This window comes from Protopterus annectens, chromosome 9.part0 (assembly GCF_019279795.1).
Source record: "Protopterus annectens isolate FY-2018-M chromosome 9.part0, PAN1.0, whole genome shotgun sequence".
NCBI lineage: Eukaryota > Metazoa > Chordata > Ceratodontiformes > Protopteridae > Protopterus > Protopterus annectens.
Genome location: NC_056743.1, coordinates 993767978 through 993795230, shown reverse-complemented (window position 1 = coordinate 993795230; position 27253 = coordinate 993767978). Strand labels below are relative to the sequence as shown.

Genomic DNA, 27253 nt, shown 5'->3' with positions numbered 1-27253 from the left:
GCTCCTAGCATTGAGCAGTAATACCTTTACATTTTCTTGGTTTTGATTTGCTGTGTCGAAACTATTTTCAGTTTGGCATTGCCTAAAAAGGCACTATGGTGAAAGACAGTGTTTTAGCTAATATGTGAAAGCCTAGAGGGGGAGGTACAGACCATCCCTGGCAAAGCAATGTGGTCTGTTGACCATCTCCTTCCATGCTGACAAATATTGCATCCCCTTAGAATGACACCAGAATCTAAGCCAATTATTAAGATCAATCATCCTTTGTTCGTATTTTGGCATCATCCTTGAAGAAGGTAAAATGCTGCTTAATGCTAGGCTCATACCAGCCTGAGACTCATATTCCGAGAGCTCTGTGATGTGTCTGTCCATGTAGTCTAGGGAGGTACGTCTCAGGTCATTTACTCCCACATGGATTATGACTGAGTCATACTGGTAATTGTGGTCCAATGACCTGGGCACATGCATAATGTGGCAGATCGTAGCCCCTGATAAGCAACTGACCGTATCTTTCTCCTTACTCAGCCTGGTGAGAGGGACATCATTGTGTCTCACGATGGAGTCTCCAATGACTAGAATGTTGGATTGTGTGGTGACTTGACTTATAGGCTTAGAGGTAGAGGCTCCATGAGATGTAGCGCTATGTGTTGATGTGGGAGCTGTTTTGAAAGAATGCATTTGCGGCTGCTGAGTGTATTTCTTATGTGTACTTTGTCTAGGAGGTCTTTGTGGTTTAGAAAGGCTACATTTAAGTGCCTCAGTATATATGGGTCTATATGTCTGCTTTGAATTGTGCGTGATGGGTGCAGCATGTGTACAGCTGACAACTTTTTTGACATTAGGAGTACTTTTATGTGAGAGCTTTGCCTCCAGTGACGTTGTGTAAGTACATCTCACATACCATATCAGTTCCATGATAAGTGGAGTCCCCCAGGGTTCAATGCTGGGACATCTCCTGTTTGTCATCTACCTTTCTGAATTAAAAGCCAATATCCAAGGGATCTGGCTCACTAGGTTTGCAGATGACTGTAGGGTGGGAGCAGTCATTGAATCCCTGAATAACTTAGCCATCCTGCAGGAAAGTTTGTCTCAAATTAATAACTGGTGTCAAAGTCATGGTCTGAAACTAGATACCAAAAAAATGCATTATTGTATCCTTTGGGAAGTCAGCTACCCCAGCAAACTACCTCACTGACAATACACCCCTAAGAGTTCACCTTGTGTGGACAGTGACCTAACGTTTGACTGATATGTGTCTGCTGTTGTAAGAAAGGCCTTGTGTATTGCACAGCTTATAAACAAAGGGACCGGGTATAGATCTTCCACACTTTTATTGACCATAGTTTCGCAGTTCTCGACCACATATCCTAAGATATGTCACTCCCATCTTGCAGCTCTGCTTCTGATGTCATCTTTACTAAAACTGCATCATCCAAACTTCCTTCTGCATTTTCAGATACCACAGTTACTTCCAAATTGACAGTAGTGGTTTAATGCATGCTGGGTTCACCACTCAGCAGCCTTCATGTCAAAAGTGTTCACACAGATGAAAAAATGGAATCTCCTAGTAGTTACCCTAACCAGATTCCTGCTAGTCAGCATGAATACAACCTCAGGTTTCCTTGAAAGAGTCCAAAGGCCTAGAAGGATTAAACCAGTCAACTAAAACATAGCTACATGCATACATAAATAATCAAATTGCTGGAAAATCTAGAGAACCTTGAAAGGGCATCCAGTGTAAACACTATGCAGGGCACTAAAGAGAGACAAAGAATGCATATTTGCTGACTTGAACCAAGCAGAAGATGGATCAGGGAAACATCAGCTTGGGAAAGAAGTACAATTCAGCCTACTAAGAACAGAAAAAAAAGTTTATTGCAGGCCAGTGCATACCATGGCAGTGCACAGAGAGATACAGTAACCCAATCACAGAAGTGCTGGGCAGCTTGGTCTCAGGATTTGTTCTGAAGTTTCTAAACAGACACTTAAAAACAATGCTGAGTTGTGGAAAGAAGCCCTAATTTGCTGGGCATAAGCTTTGCCACTCATTCAAATACAAGGAGTTCAGCAGGATGCAAGCTGGTCCTAAGAAAGAACAATGACCACATACAATTATTTTCTTACAAGATTGCATACAACTTAGTGGGAGAATGCACCTTTTTTTCTTTCAGAAAGCTCCAAAGTTACTCAAAGGAATATGATGTAAATGTTTGAGCAGTCAGGTCAGTGAAGCAGCAGCAGAACTGGTCCATGCACTGACGTAATATGTAAGTAATACCACATCTGAGGTGGGAACATAAAGGCTGCTTTGTACTATTATAGACTTAAGTCTGAACTCAGAATAGCTGCTAAATAAAGAATGGTATAATTTCCAGTACCTTTAACTAAAGTGAGAAGATTAAAGAAGTAGTGTTAGTGTTGTTTGTTTTCGTGTGTGTGTGTGTGTGTGTGTGTGTGTGTGTGTGTGTGTGTGTGTGTGTGTGTGTGTGCGCGCGTATGTGTGTGTGTGTGAGATGAGCACACATGCTCATGTTTCAATGAAAGATTGCAGCATGAAGTACAAAATGGAAGTCGTCTTCTTCTTCTTCTTTCGGCTTTTTCCCGGTTAGGGGTCGCCACACCGGATCACTGTCTGCTCATGATTGGCTGATTGGCAGTGGAGTTTTATGGTGTTGAGTTGCCAGCCCGGTGCCCAACCTTACACAGAAGGCACACAAACGCACGCATTCATGCCTATGGTCAATTTTAGTGTGTCCAATCCACCTACATCATGTCTTTAGGATGTGGGAGGAAACTGGAGCACCCGGAGGAAACCCACGCGAAAATGGAAGTGCAATTTCTAAAAACAGTGTAACTCCATTTGTTTGCATTAATGAGTGGACTGAACTCTATTTACTTCCTACAATGCATCTATGAGGAGTAGAAAAATCTCTTAATGAGAATGTTTACAAAATTAGGTTTAGCTGAATAAGATTTCTAACTTAAAGAAGAGAAAAGGATAACGTACAATAAGTAGTTGTACTGGTAGAGACAGGTATTTCATTTATTTATTACTCTTTATATCTAGAGTTTTGCTTGATGTATTATGCATATATGATTGTATGACAGCAAATAATATTTCACTCTTCTGACTAAAGTCATCTTCTGTCAATCAGCAAGTAATCAAGTAGGTAACAGTATGGAAGCATTAATATGTCCTGGGAGTAGGACTGATGCTTGATAGCCATTATAGAGATGTTAAGGATATCTCCCTGTTTGGAAGAGGTGAAACATGAAATGACAATCACTGTCTTCTTTAGGAGTTGCAGCCCAGTATGTTTTAACTTCCAGTCTGTATTTAGGGAGCTAACTTGTGCAGATGCTGGTCATTGTACCAAGGGAAGAAGAGCTGTCATTTGATATTCTGGAAATGTGGCACAGCTTTCGAAGTCATGGCAGCCATCATTAGCAATGACCTAGTTATTCAAAGCCTTTCACCTACATAATGTAACTTGAAGAGTGGTATGACAGGGCACATGGTAGAATATTAGGTGCCCTGCTTACAATGGTACCCTTTGTTAACACCTTCTGTATGTAATGGTTTTATGTTTTATGAAATCAGCCTCTAAAAATACAGCTAAAAACAGATTTTTTTTAGTTTATATCAGCAGTTAAAAGCAGATATTAAAAGTACTCTTCCCTGTAAATGTAGGATTTTAAATGAATATTGTGTTACCTCTTAGACATTGTACTAGGACCTCCACTCTTTCTGGTGTCCACCTTTTGCCCTACCTGTTGCACTGTCTACCAGCTTGCTCAGCCCTTTATTTAGTCTCAGTACTTGCCTCTGTTACCCAATCCGCGGTGGTGGTGCTGCGGTAGCATTGTGGCCTCACAGCAAGACGTCCCGTTCGATTCTCAGCTAGAGTGTCTACTGTGGAGACATGCGTGAATGGGCGTACCTTCGTTGAAGGTTGTGCATTAGGGCCGGCAACTCAGCACGTAAAAATCAACTGCCAATCATTAGCGGACCGGAGTTCCGCTGTGGCGACCCCTAACCGGGAAAAGCCGAAAGACACAACAACTTGCCTCTGTTACCCACAGTCTCCTATACTAATGAAAGGAGCTCTTCCAACTCTATAAAGATAAAGACCTTTAATACAAGGAAGCAGAGTTTTATTCCTGAATAAATGCCTTGGCCTGGTACAGGCTCATTTGTACCACAGATAACATAATGAAAAAATTAATATATAAGTACAATCCATCAAGACTGTACCGTGGGTCTGATGCTATTCTGGCTGAAAATTATGCAGATGTGGCCTAATCAGAGCCAAAGTGGTAAGAAGAGGTAGCTGAATGGCACAGCAGAATGATTCTGCTCCATGACACACTGGACATTGATTGGACAATGGACTTGGACATTTTGATGACTGGTGAGCATATTGGGCAAGCTTGCTTTTACCATAGGTAGCTGGGATAAAGATCTCTGTGTTACTGACACATAATGGAGACTGGAGGTCTAGTAAGTCAAATCAGTTCCTTCTGGCAGATGGGCTATATTGAGAGTCCGTGGTTAGGGTCATGTTTGCTCTCAGTGCATGTTGGTTGTCACTGCATAGCATGGTTGAAGCAGAAGGTAAAGACAGCCCAGAAGTTAAAGTGGAAAACATAGTTTCTTCAGACCTAAACTGAACAATATATCCCCTAGGATCTAATGTGAACTATGTAATGAGCAAATGCTGCCCTTTCCTTGGTTGGCTCCATGGGAAAGGTAGCACTGAGGATATTAGGTCCTGAGAGCTGGTGTTTTGTCTTTAGGACACTGGAAAGCACAGCTTTCAGGTAATTGGGAAAACTAAGAGAGACCGATTACTTGGAGTTAGTTTTGCACCTCTGTATGTATAGACAGTACTCCCTAGATGACAGTTGTTCTCTGCAGTTCTAGCCTCCCATATTTTGGCACATTTCTGTCCTCTTACTTGACGCTTAAGAATCCAGAAGCTGCCATTGTTTTCTATGTAAACCAATGTCTCCAGAGCAAGGGTTATACCACAGATTGCTCCCTGCCACATATTAGCATTTAAATCCTGTTATCAGGGACATCCTCTAACCTGCAAAACCTGAAAAACTATTTAAGTCTTGATCTCCATGTCTACTTTTATACTGGGCCTCTACCACTGAAATTCATGCTAGATTTATAACTAGTCCTGTGTGCTTTGTTAGTGTAAAATCCATGAAAAATAGTTGTGTCAAATAGATGTATTAGATAAAGCCAAGCACTGCAGTCTTCTGTAGCAACAAATTGCTATTGATGGTAGCATAAACCTGGAGTGTGTGTTTAAGTGTAGATCAGATTAGGAAAGGTGTGTCCTAGTGACAGGTTCTGAGGTAAAGTCATTTCACTGGGTAACTGTTACAGCAGAGAATGTTCTGCGGTACGTGATGGACAGCTTATGAGCCTACTTCACCAATAACCTCTGGGAGAAGACTGAACATGGTGTTAAAAGGAAGAAGATTGAATGGCAGTGAACTAAAATAACCCTTTTGCAAACAAACAGGCTTTTGTAGTAATGAACTAGAAGAACCTTACTGTAACAGAAAAAGCTGGAAAAACATTGAGCTAAAGCAACCCTACTCCAACACACACTTGAGAAGCAGTGAGCCAAAGGAATCCTGCAACAGCTATGAAGCACTCTTAAAAGAAGTCTGGACAAAAGAGATGGATATCATTTGCTCATATATGACTTTGCTGAGTGCAGCAAGTTATTACTTTATAGATGCAGTGTAGTAGACACATATGTAAAACGCAGCAGTACCAAAGAAGTGATTTTAATTGCTAGATTTGTCGCTTTAACATTTTGAAGAAAAGTAAAATGTGCCCACCCCCGCATATGTGCACAGCTTCGACACAAAAGTACACAAGCAAGAAGCTCCTAGCCTCACTGTTAAAAAAAAAAAAAGTAACATGCTGAACTTTAAAGACATGCTTCTGGAAAGCAACACTCATCATGCGCTGCCCTTTTAGCAAGTTTCCTGTGTGCGGAGGTTTGGGTCAGATGCTTCTTTTTCTAACAAGAAGTGGTGCTTTCTAAGGGATTCCTTAACATATGAGTGAGTTGGAGCAGAGAGGAGATACACACTATACCGCAACACCCACAGAAAGTACCAAGATGCGCTAACACATTTGAGAAAACCACATGCAGCAGTGGTTATTTTTAACCATGCAGTTTGTTCAGCTTCTCTGAATGCTAGTTATTTTTTCCATAAACAGTTTTAAGTGTTTCTCTGCTGAGTAGTGTGTGGGGGAGGCAGAGGCTTACCAGTTCTAAACTGTCTGTTCTTACAGCACATTAAGGGGAGCCCGGATAGCATCATTCATTGTTGCAAAAGCTGACGTTTGATGGTGCCAAGCCCTTGTGAAATGTGGAAAATGTTACATTTCTTAAGAAAAATGATTTTGCAGTCCACCACAGTTTCTCTGCACTCGACATTTTTTCAAAGACAGAAATAGAGCATTTATATTCTTGGGATGTCATCATCCTGCTTGTATTAATGAAGATGTACTGAGATGTGAGAGACTACATTTGATCTTAGCCAAAAGGCCAAAAAATATGGACTGCAATGTTTGTTGTGTAATTTACAGAAGTGTTTTCTAGTTTTAAAAGCTTTTGTTTTCTTTCTGAGCTGGGGTGAGGGAAGAGGGGAGTTACACATCTTTTCCCTCCTCCTGAGCTGTGTGTGCGTGTGTGTGTGTGTGTGTGTGTGTGTGTGTGTGTGTGTGTGTGTGTGTGTGTGTGTGTGTGTGTGTGTGTGTGTGTCTTTGTGTTAGTGTGTAACTTACACAGTTCCTGTCTTTTATTAATACTGTTTGTCCTGACTGTGTATCCCTGTACAACAGTACTTCTTATTTAACTGACTGGCAGGAAAGGAAACTCCTGTGCAGTCACCTGAGTAGATGCATCAGTTTCTCACAAACGGAATTTTGCAGAGTGCAGAGCCAACCAGCAAAACCGTCTGCCCTCATCGCCAACACTTCTGCATCATATCTTGTCCCACCAATTTTTTTTGTCATCTTTCCTCTTTAATAAGCACTTTTTCCGTATCTGAAATAAATCCACTGTGAAACACTGCACCATGGAAATATCAGTCTAAGTCTGCAACATACATTGCTGGGTTTCATAGAAGCCAAACAAGTGTTTTTGTAAGTGGGAAAGCCGTTCCCCAGCATTCCACACGCCCACATCTCAAGATATAATAACTCTGAGATGACGCACACTTGAGGTAACCTTGGGGATAAGAAGGAGCTCCTTACTCTCACATTTCTGTAATCTCACTGATTTAATTGTGGCAGATTTGCAGTCACAAATGGGAATCATTTAAACAGCTGATTGCTCTCACTTTGATATTCCTTGGTGCAGACACCCAGGTATCTCTTTTCTTCCTTTTTAGTAGATGTTCATCGTCTTTCACTGTTGCAGTCATTACACTTGGGTTATCCTGCTGGCAGCCTACCCATAGTCGGGCGTTGGTTGCTGTCGCCTCTTCCCTGACGTCAGTGCGCCAGGGGTATAAAAGATGCAGCCGATGCCATTTTCTTCAGTCTTTCTTGCCGCGTGGTGCCTGAAGCAAAAGCAGTTCGCAAGTGCCAGTCGACCGACTCCTGAGATTTTCGAATTCAAATTTCAGATACGAAGTCTTCATTAAAGCCAAGTAACCCGTTGGGGAAACTTTTTTCTTGCTCCAGACCGATGTCAGAAAAAGTTAACAATTGTATTTCTTGTGGGAAGCAAATACCTCATAAGGATTTTCACTCTTAGTGTATTCCTTGCCTAGGCCCTGATCATGACGTTGTTTGTTGTCAGTTGTGCTAGATTTAACCAACGCACTATTAAGCGTCGGTAGGATTTTGCCTTTCATTATTTGGCCGCAGATTCAATTATACAATGCCGGCGGAACAGCCGACGACTGGAGTTTATAAAAAACGCAAGGATAAAGACAAGGACAGGCATCCAAGGTCCAAATCCGACGATGAGGCTTCCTCTAAGCTAGTCATCAGTTTGCCGGTTCTCAGTGAGGCGCTTTCGCAGCCCCTGACACCTGCTACCTCAGAGCCACAGGCTACTTCTGACTCCCACATGGAGCCGACTGGGCCTCTGGAAACTCAAGGTATTGGCTCCTCGGAAACTATTCCCTCAGATGGCTCTGGAGCCGCTGTGCAGGCATCGGCTTCTGAGGGTGTTTTCAGACCTACACAGTTATATGTAAAGCCATCTTCAGCTTCAAAGCCAAAGACTAAAGCAGCTCTAAATTCAAAGGAACAAGTACAGCATTCTCCAGGACAGACTTCCATGCCTAAAAAACAGATGCTCAAAATGGCTGAAGACCTTATTACTTTGATCAGGGGTTCCCATCCCCCTCCTGATAAGAGGCCTAGGCAAGAGACAGAATATGAATCTTCAGATCAGATTTCCATTTCCTCTGATTCCTCCTCTGATCAGGAATACTCTCTTCCTCCCTATAAGGATTCTGATGCTGAAGAATCTATTCCTTCAGCTTCTCCTCCTGAGGATTACTCCTTTAGGAAACCCTGCATACTATGAGGGAGCACTTTCATTGGGAGAGCCAGGATTATTCAGAATACAAGAAAAGGCTCAGTGATTTTCTTTTACTTCCTCAGCACAAGCCCCTTGCTATTCCCCCTGTTCTGGACATTGTAATTGATGTTTTTTCAGAGTCTGGCCTGTCTCCAGACTCTATACCCCCTGCACCCGTTAAGCCAGACAGGTACTACAGGGTTCCAGATTCACATAAAATTCTAATAAAAACCCTGCTGCTGACCCAGAAACTATATCTCAGGGTCCCAAAGGGGTCAAGGCTTCCACTGCAAAAAACCCTGTTCCCCCTGATTAGGGATTCTAGAGTACTGGACAGGTGGGGGAAAAAAGTTTACATTTCTGCTACCTTGGCTGTAAGGGCTTTAAATTGTCAGTTTCATATGTTTAAATATCAGCAATACTTAATGTCACTGTTAAAACAGAAAATGTTGACATTCTGAATGTGCTGAAAACAAGGAAATGCAGGATATATTGCATGCAGCTAAACAGGTGGGAAAACATACTTTGCAATGTGGTTTTGATTCATTGGAGGCCTCTCGTAGGGCCGCTGTAACGGGTTCTGTGATTGGGAGGCATGCTTGGTTAAAGGAACAAAATCTGCCTGAACATGTTAAAGCAAAATTATTAGATGCTCCATTACAGCATGATACTTTGTTTGGTGTTAAGGCAGAAGAGGTGTTGAAGAAAATGGAGGATAAAGCGAAATCTATGCAGACAGTTAAGGATCTCTTACAGGTACAGCCACCCAGATTTAGCAGGAACTGGCCTTCAGAAAATTGGTCCTTTCCAGTGTCAGATAAGCCACAAAGAGGCAGGTACAGGTGCCCTAGAGGCAGATCCCAACCCCAAGGCTCATACATGCCTAAACAATGGGGTGCTTCTACCTCCAAAAGCGGAGAAGACAAATCTCAACCTTATAGGAAACATTCCCGATGACTTTCCTCTACCAGTACCAAGCACTTATCTTTTGGACGCTCCCTTAGGGGGAAAACTAGCACTTTTTTCACAAAACTGGCACTTGATCACCAAGGACAATTGGGTCTTGAATATAGTGTCTCAGGGTTACAGGTTCCACTTTCACACCATGCCAAAGGCAAAAGGCATGCCAGACCTGCCACACAATCAATGGGCAGAGGCACAAAAGCAAGTTTCAGCCCTCATGGACATGAGGGCCATTCAGCGAGTACCACTACAGGAGCAGGGACAAGGATTTTACTCATGACTTTTCTTGGTACCCAGAAAGGACAAAGCCTGGAGACCAATACTGGACCTGTCTATTCTAAACACTTTTCTGGACATTCCAAAATTCAAAATGTTGACTCTGCAGCAGCTTCTGCCCATGCTGGGCAAGAAGGCTTGGCTTGTAACCTTGGACCTAAAAGAGGCATACCTGTATGTCCCAATCAGACAATCTTGCAGAAGGTACCTCAGATTCCTAGCTGGCTCAATGCACTACCAATTCTCTGCACTGCCCTTTGGCTTATCTACTGTGCCCAGGGTCTTCACAAAATGCCTGGCACCAGTAATTGCTTTTTGCAGACAAAGAGGAATTCAAATATATCCCTACTTGGACGACTGCCTTATTCAAGCAGAGAACAAGAACATCCTACTAAAGCATCTGGCATTTGTAAAAAGATTGCTAATTTGCCTAGGGTACACAGTAAACGAAAATAAATCAAAACTAGTACTCTCTCAAGAGATAATATTCCTGGGTTCAAGCTTAAATACAACTGCCCAGATGGCTTATCTCACACCAGACAAACAAAGGCAACTGCCTTCTTATTTCAACACGTTGGCAACAAAAACCCAGTTATCTGCAAGAAAAATTCTGCAGTCTTTGGGCTTCATGGAATCCTGCATTCTGTTAATTCCATATGCAAGACTGCATATGAGGAAACTACAATGGTATCTAAAAAGTGTTTGGACTCAACATTGCCACAGCCTGGAAAAACTAATTACACTCATTCCCTGCCTGCAACAGGAGTTTCGATGGTGGGCACAGGCCTGTCACCCCAACAAGGGACAGCCTTTCACTTTACCCACTGCCAGTCCGACAATAACAACAGATGCATCAGATTATGCCTGGGGGCCCCACATGGCAGGAAAATGTATTCAGGGCACATGGCCCACAAGCCAAATGCATCTTCATATGAATATAAAAGAAATGCTGGCTGTCCAGAATGCCCTGACAGCTTTCAAGGATCTGCTTCATCCAGGACAACTGCTAATAAAGATGGATAATACTAGTCATGTGGTACATAAACAAGCAGGGAGGCACGCATTCCTACCCCCTCTGCAGACAAGCAATGATTTTGTGGAGCACAGCATTGACTTTTCAAGTACACCTACAAGCACAATTCCTACCAGGAAAGACAAATACTCTGGCAGATAACTAAGCAGAAACCTCATGGATCCTCACGAGTGGAAACTAGATCCACAAATCTTCAGCATGATAACAAGGAAATGGGTATGCCCAGACATAGATCTATTTGCCTCCCCTCACAACTGCCAACTACAGAAATTTTGTACAAGGACTTATCTATCACAAGCTAGCATGGAAAGTGGATGCTCTGTCATTCAGCTGGAAAAACCTCACAGTATATGCCTTTCCTCCACTACCTCTCCTCCCCAAGGTACTCCTAAAGGTCAGACAAGCGAAGCCAAAAATTATCCTGATTGTCCCAGACTGGCCACGCCAACACTGGTACCCATTCCTAAAGAGCTTGTCTCAAGGCCCAGCCTGGACATTACCTCAAATTCCTCATTTACTGACCGAACAAAGCAATCAAATACTGCACAGCCAACTCAGAACCCTAAATCTGGCTGCATGGCGGATAATGTAACCATTCAGAACACACCTCCCTCCAAATCAGTTATGGATGTTGTTCTGGAGGCCAGGAGGCCCAGCACCAGAAAATCATATGCAGAAAAGTGGAAGAGATTCTGTGCTTGGAACCAGGTGCAAGGAATTGACATGCTTGTACCAAATATTCCTCAGATTTTATAATACCTAACTGAGATGCTGGACAAAGGCCTATCCTTTTCATCGATTAAGATCCATGCCTCTGCCATTTCAGCTCATTACAATATGGACCCACCTATTTTTTCACATCCACTACTAAGGCAGTACCTCAGAGGGGCCAAAAACATAAGACCCCCAAGAAGAGCACCAATACCTGCATGGGACCTCAACTTTGTCTTGGAAAAACTCACGCTGCCTCCTTTTGAGCCAGCCAATACAGCTGAGATAAAATTCTTGTCATGGTAAACAGCTCTGCTGCTAGCAATTACTTCAGCAAGAAGAGTCTCAGAGCTACAGGCTCTAATGGTGGTTGAACCTTACTTAATTTTCCATCCAGACAGGGTTTCTCTGAGGACAAACTCAAAGTTTATGCCTAAGGTAGTGTCCAGTGTGGCTCTTAATCAAACAATTCACTTGCCTACCTTTTATCCAAACCCACAAAATAAGGGGGAGAGGCTACTACATTCTTTGGACATACACAGACAGCGACGCTTCTACTTGGACAAAACTAAAGCTTTCAGAAAGTCTGAGCAACTCTTAGTGGCATTTGCTGCAGGATCTCAAGGAAAAGCTATCTCAAAGCAGACTATTTCCAAATGGATAACCCACTGCATTTGTTTCTGCTATTCTCAACATGGCAAATCAGTACCTAAGGGCATCAGGCCACACTCAACCAGAGCAGCAGCTACTTCAGCAGCCTTCCTCAGAGGAGTACCAACCAAGGACATTTTGGAGGCTGCAACTTGGACTTCAGTGCACACTTTTACAAAGCACTACCACTTACCTCTTTACTCTAAATCCAGAGCAGGCTTCGCCACTGCAGTTCTGCAGGGCCTCATAGCCACTCCTAATTCTATTTAGGCCCAGCCACCCAACCTCAGCTTTGGGATTCAACCCAAGTGTAATGACTGCAACAGTGAAACACGATGAACATAGTGCAGTTGTGTACCTACCATAAATGTAGATGTTCGAGTGTATTCACTGTTGCAGTCCAGTTACCATCCCCCTTTCTTTGCTGGGACTTATCTGTACTTCTCTATTCTATACAACCTATGTGATGTATTTGCTTGTAGATGAAGATTATGTTTTATTTTAGTGCATGCTCTTTTATTGGCATAATTTCTAAGCCTACCCTTCGGGGGGCACCTGACATCTGGGGCAAGAAAAAGTGAAGAAAATGGCGTCGGCTGCATCTTTTATACCCCTGGCGCACTGACGTCAGGGAAGAGGTGGCAGCAACCGACACCGGATCAAGACTTTGGAATTCAGGCCGACTGCGGGTAGCCTGCCAGCAGGATAACCCAAGTGTAATGACTGCAACAGTGAATACACTCGAACATCATCATTTATGGTAGGTACACAACTGTACTTTGTCTCCCTAACCTTATGCACATGCCTTTTCTCCTCATCTCTGTCGTGGTTTAGTAGTCTTGTTTCCTTTGTTTTCCTGGCCTCCTTACCAACTTTTCTGCTTTTTATATGTTGTGTGTGTGTGTGTGTGTGTGTGTGTGTGTGTGTGTGTGTGTGTGTGTGTGTGTGTGTGTGTGTGTGTGTGTGTGTGCATGTCTGCATGTTTGTGTGTGCGTGTATGTTATTGGCTGTGTGTCTGTAGATGTATGCATGCGGTGAAAGTTATTGGCATCATTGCTTTACCTGTTATGCTGATAAAGACAGTTAATTTCCCTGAATGTAGCAGTTCAGTTTCCTAATACGACTGCATGCCCTACAGCTATGTCTGAACCTGATAAATTATTCCTGACTTTTCTTTGGATGTCAGAAGCTGGTGGGATGTTTTGTGTCATGTCTAGTAGCAGATTATATTGGTTTAGATTGTTCAAATAAAGCTTTGCCACTTGTCAGCAAAATACATGAGCAAGTATAGTACAGGCTGTGATATCAGCAGTTTCAAAGACAAAACATTCCCCATTGAGAAATAAATGTTGGCTATTTAAACCATTTCATCAACAATGGGAAATTGTGTGCAGACAGGCTATTAAATGACAGTGTGAATCCCAGCAGAGATAATTAATCTGCTTGCTCCTGATGTTTTTTTGTTTGTAAGAATTAGGAGATCATTTTTTATGTGCAGTGTTTGCTTTCCTGTTGCATTTGCATTGTGTTTTCACATGTTTAATAAGCAAAGAAATGAAGTTCCTGCAGTTGACGTCGAATGACAGTCCTTAAAGGATGTACTCCTGCCTCTCTTATGAAGAACTTAGATGGAATTCTTGCTGTCAACTACATTTTTGTTGTGCCTGTATGATATACTTATATTACCGTATAAAACAACAACAAGTGGATGATTGAGAGGTGGAAGCCTGTAGAAGAAGAGGTGACTTTTGGGTCTACTGTGGATCACCAAAGGAAAAGCAAAGAAGCTCTAAAAAAGGTGGACATGCAAAGCAAGATAAAAATCTCCACAATTTATTCCAAATCCACAAAGCTTTCAAGCAACAGCTCTTCGTCAGTGTGTATATAAAACAACTAATAAAACCAGGTTTAAATATAACCCCCTTCTGTGACACAGCTAACAAGAGTATGCAAACAATTAACATCAGAAAACATCTTAAAGCAATATCTACTAGTTATTCACAGTCATTTCAGATTCATTTGTTTTAATTTCAAGACAGGTTTTATGCTAACAGATGTGTTAAGACCAGGATTTCGATCAGCATTAAGATGTATAATCCATTCATATTCTCAACAATCTAGGGAGTTGTTTATATCACCCCCCTTTGTTTATAACGGACATCTAACACTCTAAACTGAAATGTATGATTTGAGCCTCCATCCATAATATGTTGTGCCAAAGCATTGGTGACAATTATCCTCCCGATGTCCGAGTTATGCTCTATGATGCTATCCTTTAATTTTCTAGAGCTCTTACCGACATAAAAAGCAGAGCATGTAACACAATTATCTTCTTCTTCTTTCGGCTTTTCCCGGTTAGGGGTCACCACAGGGGATCACCTGTCTGCTCATGACTGGCAGTGGAGTTTTACAGTGTCAAGTTGCCAGCCCGGCGCCCAACCTTCCACAGAAGGTGCACACACACACACACACACACACACACACACACACACACACACACACACACACCTAGGGCTGATTTAAAGTGTCCAATCCACCTGCAGCATGTCTTTGGGATGTGGGAGGAAGCCAGAGCACCCGGAGGAAAACCACGCGACCACAGGGAGGACATGCAGACTCCGCACAGAAGGCACCCCAGCCGAGGATCGAACCAGAGAACCTCTTGCTGTGAGGCAGCAATGCTAACCACTGCACCACCGTGGCCACCCCATGTAACACAATTAGCTAAATATACTATATTATATACCATATTATATAATGCACCAATAGAATTCAACACTAAAATATTGTTTTACAAATGATTTGTGGGCGATATTTTTTTAATATGGATGGTGACAGTGCACAATTAGAGCAACTCATTGAATTTATAAACTCTACAACAGATTTGTTAAAGTTTACAGGGACATTTTCTAAAGACAGTATTAACTATCTGGACGTCACATTAATTAAAAATGAGAATAAGCAAATTGATACACACATTTATAGGAAAGATGTATATAAAAATAAGTATATTCAGAAAAGTAGTATGCTTGCCCCCCATACATATAAAGGTATTGTGAAGGGACAATTTTTAAGAACCTGTAGATTAACAACAGATGAAATGAAATGTAGTAAAGAACTGGATGCTATGCAAGATACATTTAGAAGTAGTGGGTATAATAATGAATTCTTACAGAAAATAAGGAATGGGGTAGTTATGAAAAGAACTATAGATGCAAAACCTTATTTTGCTATAAACCAAGCAAATGATATAATTGTTAATACTAGAAATAATAAATCGTACACTCGCTATGTTACCACATATGGCAAGAGATTCCAAGATGTGAAGGATGTTTTATCTAGGAATTGGGGAATTCTTACAGCAATGCCAGAAATAGCTGATATTGTAGGCCAAACACCATCTTTTGCATATAAAATATGCAGAAATTTGATGCAGAAATTATGCTACAAAGATCTTTCTACTAAATATGACAGGCCAATTGTGACATCTAGCACAGTTCCCTGCTATAATTGTGTTGTTTGTAGTATTATTAATAAAAAGTGTGAATTTAAAAATCCTGTAACTAGTGAGCTTATAAGAATTAAATGGCATGCTAATTGTAATACAAATAATATAGTATATTTAGCTAACTGTATTACATGCTCTGCTTTTTATGTTGGGAAGAGCTCTAGAAAATTAAAGGATAGAATCATAGAGCATAACTCAGACATCCAGAGGAAAATTGTCATCAATGCTTTGGCACAACATATTATGGATAGAGGCTCAAATCATACATTTCAGTTTAGAGTGTTAAATGTCCGCTATAAACAAAAGGGGGGGATGATATAAACAACTCCCTAGATTTATGTGAATATGAATAGATTCTATGTCTTAATGCTGATTGAAATTCTGGTCTCAAAACATCTGTTAGCATAAAATCTTGAAATTAAAACAAATGAATCTGAAATGACTGAAAATAACTAGTAGATATTGCTTTAAGATGTTTTCTGATGTTAATTGTTTGCATACTCTTGTTAGCTGTGTCACAGAAGGGGGTTATATTTAAACCTGGTTTTATTAGTTGTTTTATATACACACTGACGAAGAGCTGTTGCTTGAAAGCTTTGTGGATTTGGAATAAACTGTGGAGATTTTTATCTTGCTCTGCGTGTCCGCCTTTTTTAGAGTTTCTTTGCTTGTGGTTTTATGGTTCTCTAAAGTGGTTTACCACAGTGCTGGTTTGGTGTGGATTGATGACCAAAGGAAAACAGACAAAAAAGATGTTCATGGAATCCCGTCTGACAGATCTTTTAGTCACTAAAAGTTGGCTGAACACTTAAAAACCTGCCCCCTCCCTGTAAACATAGCCAGTTCTGCGACTGTAGCATCTTAGGGTAGGTTATATATATCCTGAAAGGGGTGCTTTTGATGACCAAAGGGTTTATCAGGGAGGATTGAGTGAACAGACCTTTGGTTCTGCCTTAAAGAATAGTTGTGCAAATGGTACTTGTCAGATGAAGGCATATGTCGGAGGCTAGCTACAAAGTCCAAGATATTTCAGGCACTAAACAAAACAAAACAAAAAAAAAGTTTAATGCTGGTATCAGTTGTTTCAATATTGGGCATTATCGATAGTAACCAAGATAATATATTCTCTCCATAATTTCTCATAATAAATTTAATACAACCGAAAGATCAGAGCTGCTTCACAGTCTGCCTTCATTGCTTTCCTTAACAGCTGGTTTTGTGTACAAAACCTTGTGAAAGATGTTTTGTGTGGATGGTGCTCTGTGCTGCTGTTGTCCTTTTTCAGTCTTTGTAACATTACTGTTCTGTAGCTCTGCATAATTCCACAAGCACAGGTAAGTACCATTTCGAAGGATGTAGCCAAACCCCAGCTGAGATCAGATACAGGTATCCAGTAACTGCTGTGCGTAATGTTAACTGACATTTTGGTTTAAATTTGCAGGTGCCATACATGGTTCTGGTCGAGGCAGGACGACAAAAGGAAAGAAGTAACTATGTCTGGCAATGAAAAATGGGCCATCCTCAGCCCAGATGACTTTTCCCAATTACAGAAGTATATTGAATGTAAGTGTTTCAACACATATCTCTTGCTTTGTTGTTTATCTACACTGTGAATTTTTAATCACATCACACATTCTGCCAGTATTTTGCAGCAAAAGTGTTTATGACTGAGACTAATAGATTTTCAGGCTAAAACATTTATTTTTATTTATTTATTTGTTTTATCAGGTTAAGAAAAATGATTCTTACAATCCTTTTGTCTTGACCTGAGCAACAAAGACAAATGCAATTCCATGGATGGTTCAGGACAGCTAGTCATCTTAAATCTAGTTCTGTGCAAAGAATGCACTTAAATCTGAGCTCACAGAATTATTAATCATGTGTTTTTTAGTTTTTCAGTGAAAGTATCCTCTAGTTTGCCTGTATTGATTCGCAGTTGTCTTATAAGACATAGTTAAAAAGCATTATGTTATTCAAGCACTGAAGCCTGAAAAGTGGTTTAATCTGTCTGCCCACAGCTTGCAAAGAGGGTATTTAAAACAAATCAAGTACCACTTCAAAATAAATTTGTACACTAGTCTGCCTATTGATCTGATATTAGATATGTAATTAGCATTATTATTTAAAATGTAAGTATGTGTTTTGTTTACAGAACCAAAACATAACAGAGACTACATTTTCTGACAATGTTCACTATTTTAGAAGCTTTATGACAAACTAGACATACGCACATTGACAATGCAGTTGTATGCTTTAATTTCTTAAAGCTGAGCTGTCTGTTTAGTAATACATAGCCATCCATGTCCTGCTGCAATGAATCCCAGATGCAGAATACTGTAAACATTTAATTGTATTTGCATGGAATGATATCAAAATGCAAATACAGTAATGTTAGCTAAAACAGAATTAAAACAAGTATTTATTTATTTATTTATTTATTTATTTATTTAAGATGTTTATCATTAAGCAAATGTCTGGGGGGAAGCTCCATAGCTGCATGCCTGAGATACAGAAGATTAAAACGATGCAAGACATAGCAAAATATTGGCAAACATATGTGATCAGTATTCCTTTTCAAAATGTGGATATCTAATGTAAAATACAGTGAAAGCAGTTTTGCATTGTATAGCTAGAATATTTGTTTCCTTTTTATTCCATGGAGAGCAGTTAATCTAGTCCAATAAAGGATTTCTGTTTGGAAAACGATAAAACATGTACTGTTTTTGTAAAAACTGCAAGAAAGACTGAGACAGCCTAGTGTCTTCACTGTGCAATACCTTAAATCCCCTGTAATGAAGGCCCATGGGATACAAAATTGACTCAAGGACATAAGTGTTTAAGCTACATGGTATCTGAATGCCCATAACTTTTCACTTTTCCTTTTTAGGTTTTTATGGGTATGTTCAGGCCAATAAAACCAAACCCCAGTATCTGTAGACATTCATACTTTGAGCTTTTTAAACTTCTTTAGTCTACATAAATAGTGTTTCCTTCCCTCTAGGTTGGCTACCTTGCTTCACTGCTTGATTTCTCACAGGAGAAACATGATTACTTCCACTGAAGTCATATAACTTGCTAACAAATTGTAAGATACAAGGGATAAATTGTTATACTGCTAAGGATGGTGACTTAAAAGGTTAGAAACGTATCTGCCCCCTGTTTCTGTGAATGTGTCCCTCATTTTTTATAGGGATGGAGTTTACCTCTTCAAGGCAGGTGAAAGTGTCTTGGCCACTGATAGTATGCACTATTTAACTGATGATCAACGCATGTTTTTTTCGCAATGTACCAACAAGAGAACACAAGACCTTAACAATCACAGAGTTAATCTCCTAATAAATAAAGATCAGGAACCTAATTAACACTAAGTCTAAGACTTTTAGGACTTATTGTATAACTATGATATTGGCATAGAAATAGTAACAGAAAGCTGGAAGAAAGAAAAAAAGACTGAAGTCCTGTTGTAAGGATATACTCCATATAAAAAGACTGGAGTCCTGTTGTAAGGATATACTCCATATAAAAAGACTGGAGTCCTGTTTGTAAGGATATACTCCATATAAAAAGACTGCAGTCCTGTTTGTAAGGATATACTCCATATAAAAAGACTGGAGTCCTGTTGTAAGGATATACTCCATATAAAAAGACTGGAGTCCTGTTTGTAAGGATATACTCCATATAAAAAGACTGCAGTCCTGTTTGTAAGGATATACTCCATATAAAAAGACTGGAGTCCTGTTTGTAAGGATATACTCCATATAAAAAGACTGCAGTCCTGTTTGTAAGGATATACTCCATATAAAAGACTGCAGTCCTGTTTGTAAGGATATACTCCATAAAAAGACTGCAGTCCTGTTTGTAAGGATATACTCCATATAAAAAGACTGCAGTCCTGTTTGTAAGGATATACTCCATATAAAAAGACTGCAGTCCTGTTTGTAAGGATATACTCCATATAAAAAGACTGGAGTCCTGTTGTAAGGATATACTCCATATAAAAAGACTGCAGTCCTGTTTGTAAGGATATACTCCATATAAAAAGACTGGAGTCCTGTTGTAAGGATATACTCCATATAAAAAGACTGGAGTCCTGTTTGTAAGGATATACTCCATATAAAAAGACTGCAGTCCTGTTTGTAAGGATATACTCCATATAAAAAGACTGCAGTCCTGTTTGTAAGGATATACTCCATATAAAAAGACTGCAGTCCTGTTTGTAAGGATATACTCCATATACAAAGACTGAAGTCCTGTTGTAAGGTTATACTCCATATAAAAAGACTGGAGTCCTGTTTGTAAGGATATACTCCATATAAAAAGACTGCAGTCCTGTTTGTAAGGATATACTCCATATAAAAAGACTGGAGTCCTGTTTGTAAGGATATACTCCATATAAAAAGACTGAAGTCCTGTTGTAAGGATATACTCCATATAAAAAGACTGGAGTCCTGTTTGTAAGGGTATACTCCATATAAAAAGACTGGAGTCCTGTTTGTAAGGATATACTCCATATAAAAAGACTGGAGTCCTGTTTGTAAGGATATACTCCATATAAAAAGACTGAAGTCCTGTTGTAAGGATATACTCCATATAAAAAGACTGCAGTCCTGTTTGTAAGGATATACTCCATATAAAAAGACTGGAGTCCTGTTTGTAAGGATATACTCCATATAAAAAGACTGCAGTCCTGTTTGTAAGGATATACTCCATATAAAAAGACTGGAATCCTGTTTGTAAGGATATACTCCATATAAAAAGACTGAAGTCCTGTTGTAAGGTTATACTCCATATAAAAAGACTGGAGTCCTGTTTGTAAGGATATACTCCATATAAAAAGACTGGAGTCCTGTTTGTAAGGATATACTCCATATAAAAAGACTGAAGTCCTGTTGTAAGGATATACTCCATATAAAAAGACTGGAGTCCTGTTTGTAAGGGTATACTCCATATAAAAAGACTGGAGTCCTGTTTGTAAGGATATACTCCGTGTAAAAAGATGAGAGTCCTGTTTGTAAGGATATACTCCATATAAAAAGACTGGAGTCCTGTTTGTAAGGATATACTCCTTATAAAAAGACTGGAGTCCTGTTTGTAAGGGTATACTCCATATAAAAAGACCAGAGTGCTGTTTGTAAGGGTACACTCCATAAATCATGTCAAGGGCATTTAGTTTGGAATATGGAGTGGGAGTAATAAGCACCGTCCATGAATATCAGATCTTTGAGAATTCAAAGTTTGATAGACTATGTTTTGGTCATTATTAAGGTATTTATAGACTAATGAAGTCATGAAGCTGTGACTTAGAAAAATGTATTAATTTCTTTTACCTCACTCATGCACACAACAGCATCTTGGTGGGAGACTTCAGGCTGCCTGGAACCGTATGGGGAACATTCAATACATACAGTGCATTGAGGAAGGCATTTATAACTATCTGAGCGAGAATGGATTAAGACAGAGGGTAAAAGAATCCACTAGACTAACTCAATAACATTTTGGATGTTTTGTGCATTCCGGAGTGTTTAAAAATGAATTCTTGTGATATCTTCCCGTTATTACTAGGCTGTGATCATCAAATGATGACTGCATCTATAGCGCAAGTAGACTAAATAGGGATTACAAGAAACAAGCAAAATCATATTGTGGTAAGAAGGCAAATTTGTGCTTGGAAAAAAATAAATTGGGAGGAAGCCTTCAAAGTTCTAAATGTCGAAGGTATATGCAATGTTATAAAGAATATTATAAAATCATTTAAAATGATTAGATGCCAGTCTAAGTCCAACTGAATAAGTCTTCACATTTGTGGTGGCATTAGCATAACTGTTTCCAGATTAACAACACTGAGAACAAAGATACCACAAAAGTGGAAAATAGACAAGAACAAGGAGTACAATTCAAAGCTGATACAAAAATAGTTAACCTTTTCATTTTGTATCCTTATTTGTTAAGTCAAATAGTAATAATTTTGAAAGAAGGGTGGTAGTAAAGCCGATAATATATATCTCAGAAAGTGAGACTGAAATCATACTAGGTAAATTCTGTTTTGCAAACTAAATAGGTCAGACCTAAAACTAAACAAAAAGTAAGCACAACTCACTGGAGGTATAGGTTTTCAACACCTTCCTAACCTATAGAATAAGTTAACACTAACCTGATTCCCAATACTTTAACTTTACTATAACTACCTCTTCTCTGACTCTACTTCTCCACTTGGCATTCTTCCCTTCCTCCCACACTGTCTTCTAATTTGCTTCATTGCCTATTACTATCCTAACTTCATACTTTTCATAATCTAATTCCCTTTTATTTTATTATTTTCCCCTTATTTTTTACACTCTTTTTCTTTACCTACTCTCCCTGTATCCATATCTTACATGTATCTCTGTTTTTCTGTATAAAATTTAACATCTTTTTTCCCTAGTCTGTAACTGTGAGGGGAAGTAATTAATTCATGCACCTTTAATTTTAAGACATATAGCTTCTTATTTTCTTGTAAATATGTATGATAGAAATTAACACTTGTAGTAACAATCTTAAATTGTTCAGTTTGTTGTTATTGTTTCATTAACATGCATACTAATATTTTTTGTCTCTATGTACTTATTTTTCTGGAGCTTTTCTCCCCGGGCCTCTACTGAAAATGGAATTTTCTCCAGCTAGACTAGCCTGGTCAACAAATGTAAAATAAAATAAAATAAACACTACAGATCAATAAAAGGATTAGGCTAGAGAAAGAACATTTACTAGACAAATTCATGGTCTAGCTTAGCTTTAGCACAAGGGTAAGATTAGTAACTCAAATGTATATTCATTAGGGTACAGGCAAAGATGGGGTGATTTTATTTCAGGTCTTCAATACTCAAAAAACCCTTCTTGTGAGAATGCGTAGGTCTTAATAAAAATGACAAAAAAATTACAAGACTTCTGAGAACTTATTCTCAAAATGATAGGACTACAAGTTGGTTCTCAGAATGTGTAGTTGAACACTGGACTTTTTTTATGTCTAAGATGGTTAAAAATAGTAAAGATCTGGCGACCTGTAAGGCAGCCTATGACAGTCTTAGTTAAAAAAGGTATTTTGAATAGTAGGCAAGATGTAAGGGAGTAGGCCCATGTTTGTATCCCTACTGTATAATACAGTGTTGTTTTTCATCTCTCATCAGTCAAAAGATCTAGAAGTAAGAAGCACACTACTTGTTGAAGTCAAATGATATTCCACTGACTTTTTTCAAACATTAAGGAGCCCTATTTTTCCCTTTGGAGAGGATAATGAAGTGCACTTTTCCTGAATGTACAGCATTTTACTCTGTGCCACCTCCTGTTAGCCAAATTTTATGATGCAACAAAAAGAGGAAACGCAGTGTGTACAATGCAAAAGAAATTTAATAACAAACTGCTCACGATGACACACTCTACAAAAGTATTGTTCTTTCATTAATACATGCAAAAATTGTTTAAATTGAAACGTTAGTTAAGCGCTTTCACCTAATAATATAGGCTTCCTCAGAACTAACACTGTTTCAAAGACCATTTAAATAAACTTAATGGCGCGAAAACTCTTGCCATTATTTAAAGCCATACTAACCTATAAACAATAATGCTTTCTTTACACACACTTTATAAACATTTACTTGTTAAATGTACTTTTTCTTAATCACTAATAACTGTAGGTAGAATTAATTACAACATACCTACAGCATAAATCATAATAACAATAAAAGGGACTGATAAATACTTTGTTCTATTTGTCATAATAGTTGTATATCTGTTCTAACAACCCTTGCTGGTTTCCTAAATGTATTTATTCTTAATGTCAATTACCTTGATATGGGTAATTAATAAAACTATTAAAAAAACTGTTTAAAAACTATTAAAAAGCTCTTTGTTGTGGCTTGGACAATATTATAAATATTATAAATATGTTTGAAAGGCAGGAAAATGTGTATAAGTGTAATTTGTGTAGATACAAATAAAATTAAAAATAAAAATAAAAATAAAAGCAAAATTGACATGAAAAATGAATATACTGTAAGTTCATATATAAGCATTTCGTGAGTGGATAAATTTTTTGAGTCACATAGGAATGTACAGAATTCTTTTGAAAAAATGTGTGGAATTAAAAATCTGTTAAAAAATTTGTTAAAAAATTTTTTATGTATATATAAAGAATTTTTTGTATATAATTATTGATATCTTAGTGATCAATTGAGATAAATCCATTACTATATACTTTTATTATATTTAAATAATAATCAATTGACCCTAGAAATAGTATCTTGCTGATTAATCTATATGATTCTATACAATATTAATAAATGTATTCATCATCAGTCCCTTTTATTGTTATTATGATTTATGCTGTAGGTATGTTGTAATTAATTCTACCTACAGTTATTAGTGATTAAGAAAAAGTACATTTAACAAGTAAATGTTTATAAAGTGTGTGTAAAGAAAGCATTATTGTTTATAGGTTAGTATGGCTTTAAATAATGGCAAGAGTTTTCGCGCCATTAAGTTTATTTAAATGGTTTTTGTTTGAAACAGTGTTAGTTCTGAGGAAGCCTATATTATTAGGTGAAAGCGCTTAACTAACGTTTCAATTTAAACAATTTTTGCATGTATTAATGAAAGAACAATACTTTTTGTAGAGTGTGTCATCGTGAGCAGTTTGTTATTAAATTTCTTTTGCATTGTACACACTGCGTTTCCTCTTTTTGTTGTAAGAGAAGATAGCGCAAGTGTGTTATTTATTCGTTCCTTCCTACAACTTTCAGTTTCAAATTTTATGATGCAAGCAGGATGTCCTTACTTCTTATTCATTAATTTGTAAATGAGTTATTCACTCCTGTATCATAGCTGACTATCAGCTACTCTTTATGCCCCTCCTTCTTCACTAGATCCCCCAAAGCCTCAAAGCCAACAGTTTCCGGAGACCTACTCTGATATTTGGGACTGCAGAGTAGATTAAGGCACATCTCAGTGCAGTTTCAAACTGATTCCAAGAAGTCCTTTATTGATCATTTTCATCCATCCAGAAGTACAGATTTCTTCACAATGTTGGAGTCTGTGTCTCTATTAACCTTTTTACCTAAACCACTTAATTTTTTCTCCCCCATTCCTCACCACTTCCTGTTGTTCCATTCCTCACCACTTCCTGTTGTTCCATGTCATACCCATCTTATTTTTATTGCACCCTGCTATTCCATTCAATATCTCCTGTGTCACTACCTTGATTTTTCTCCCCATCTTCTTTCAACTTCTTCATCACATCCCTTCTGTATGTCCTTCTCCCCCCTACATACCATTTTCTGACATTTTACAGCCTGTCTTCACAGTAATAATCTTATATCCTCCTGCTTAACCTTCCTCAGTCTTCCTACATCTCAATTTGTCTACTAATCAGTTTAACTACTAATCATCTGTTCACCCACTACCACATCCAGTGCATGACTAAATGACATTCTGTGCTGACACAATCATCTGTTCACCCTCTACCATGTTCAGTTGATGCCCAATCACATTCTATGCTGATACAATCAACTGTTCACCCTATACTACATCCAGTGCATGACCCAACCACATTCTGTGCTGATACAGTCATTTGTTCACCCTCTACCACATCCAGTGCATGGCCCAGCCACATTCTGTGCTGATACAATCATCTTTTTACCCTCTGCCACATTCAGTGCATGACTCAATCACATTCTGTCCTGATACAATCATTTGTTCACCCTATACCACATCCAGTGCATGACTCAACCGCATTCAGTGCTGATACAATCACCTGTTCAACCTCTACCACATCCAGGGCAAGAGCCAGACACATTCTGTGCAGATACAAACATCTATTCACCCTCTACCACATTCAGTGCATGACCCAACCACATTATGTGTAGATACAATAATCTATTCACCCTCTACCACATCCAAGGCATGACCCAACCACATTCACTGCTGATATCTGATCACCCTCTACCACATCTAGTGCATGATCCAGACACATTCTGTGCTGATATAATCATCTGTTCACCATCTACCACATGCAGTGGATGACCCAGCACCATTCTGTGCTGATACAATCATCTGCTCATATTCTACCACATCCAGTGCATGACCCAGCTACATTCTGTGCTGAAACAATCATCTGTTCACCCTCTACCACATCCAGTGCATGACGCAAAAACATGCTGTTCTGATACAATCATCTGTTCACCCTCTACCACTTCCAGTGCATGACTCAGCCATATTCTGTGCTGACACAATCACCTGTTCACCCTTTACAACATTGGGTGCATGACACAGCTACACTCTGTGCAGATACAATCATCAGGTCACCCTCTACCACATCCAGTGCATGACCCAACCACATTTCGTGCTGATACTCATCTGTTCACCCTCTACCATAAACAGTACATGATCAAACCACAGTCTGTGCTGATACAATCATCTGTTCACCCTCTACTGCATCCAGTGCATGACCCAGCCACATTATGTTCTGATACAATCATCTGTTCACCCTTTACCACATCCAGTGCATTACACCACCACATTCAGTACTGATATCTATTCACCCTCTACCCCATCCAATGCATGACTCAGCCACATTCTGTTCTGATACAATCATCTGTTCACCCTCTACCACATCCAGTGCATGACCCAACCACATTCGGTGTTGATATCTGTTCACCCTCTACCACATCCAGTGCATGACCCAGCCACATTCTGTGCTGATACAACCATCTGTTCACCCTCTACCACATCCACTGCATGACCAAACCACATTCTGTGTTGATAAAATCATCTGTTCACCCACTACCACATCCAGTGCATGACCCAACCACATTCTGTGCCAATACAGTCACCTGTTCACCCCTACCACATGCAGTGCATGACCCAGCCACATTCTTTGCTGATACAATCATCTGTTCACCATCTACCACATCCAGTGCATGACTCAGCTGCATTCTGAACTGATACAATAATCGGTTTACCCTCTACCACATCCAGTGCATGAGCCAACCACATTCGGTGCTGATATCTGTTCACCCTCTACCACATACAGTGCATGACCTAACCACATTCTCTGCCGATACAATCATCTGTTCATCCTCTGCAACATCCAGTGCATGATCCAGCCACATTCTGTGCAGATAAAATCATCTGTTCACCCTCTACCACATCCAGTGCATGACCCATCCACATTCAGTGCTGATATCTGTTCAACCTCTACCATATCTAGTGTATGACCCAGCCACATTCTATGCTGATAAAATCATCTGTTTACCCTCTACCACATCCACTGCATGACCCAACCATATTCTGTGCTGATACAATCATCTGTTCACCCCCTACTACATCCAGTGCATGACAAATGCACATTATGTGCTGATACAATCATCTGTTTACCCTCTACCACATTCAGTGCATGACCAAACCACATTCTGTGCTGATACAATCATCTGTTTATCCTCTACCACATCCAGTGCATGACGCAACCACATTCTGTAATTATACAATCATCTGTTCACCCTCTAACAC

At 39.4% G+C, this 27253-nt stretch overlaps 1 protein-coding gene across 2 annotated transcripts in view; it reads left to right on the top strand.

Annotated features, from left to right (window-relative positions):
* The window catches only part of DGKA (diacylglycerol kinase alpha), an 858181-nt gene that overhangs the window by 354829 nt on the left and 476099 nt on the right, over window positions 1–27253 (top strand). For both annotated transcript variants that reach the window (XM_044083761.1, XM_044083762.1), the window contains exon 2: window positions 17157–17278. In XM_044083761.1, coding sequence (XP_043939696.1) covers window positions 17209–17278 — 70 coding nt within the window. In that variant the 5' untranslated portion in view covers window positions 17157–17208. The remainder of the gene's footprint in view (window positions 1–17156; window positions 17279–27253) is intronic.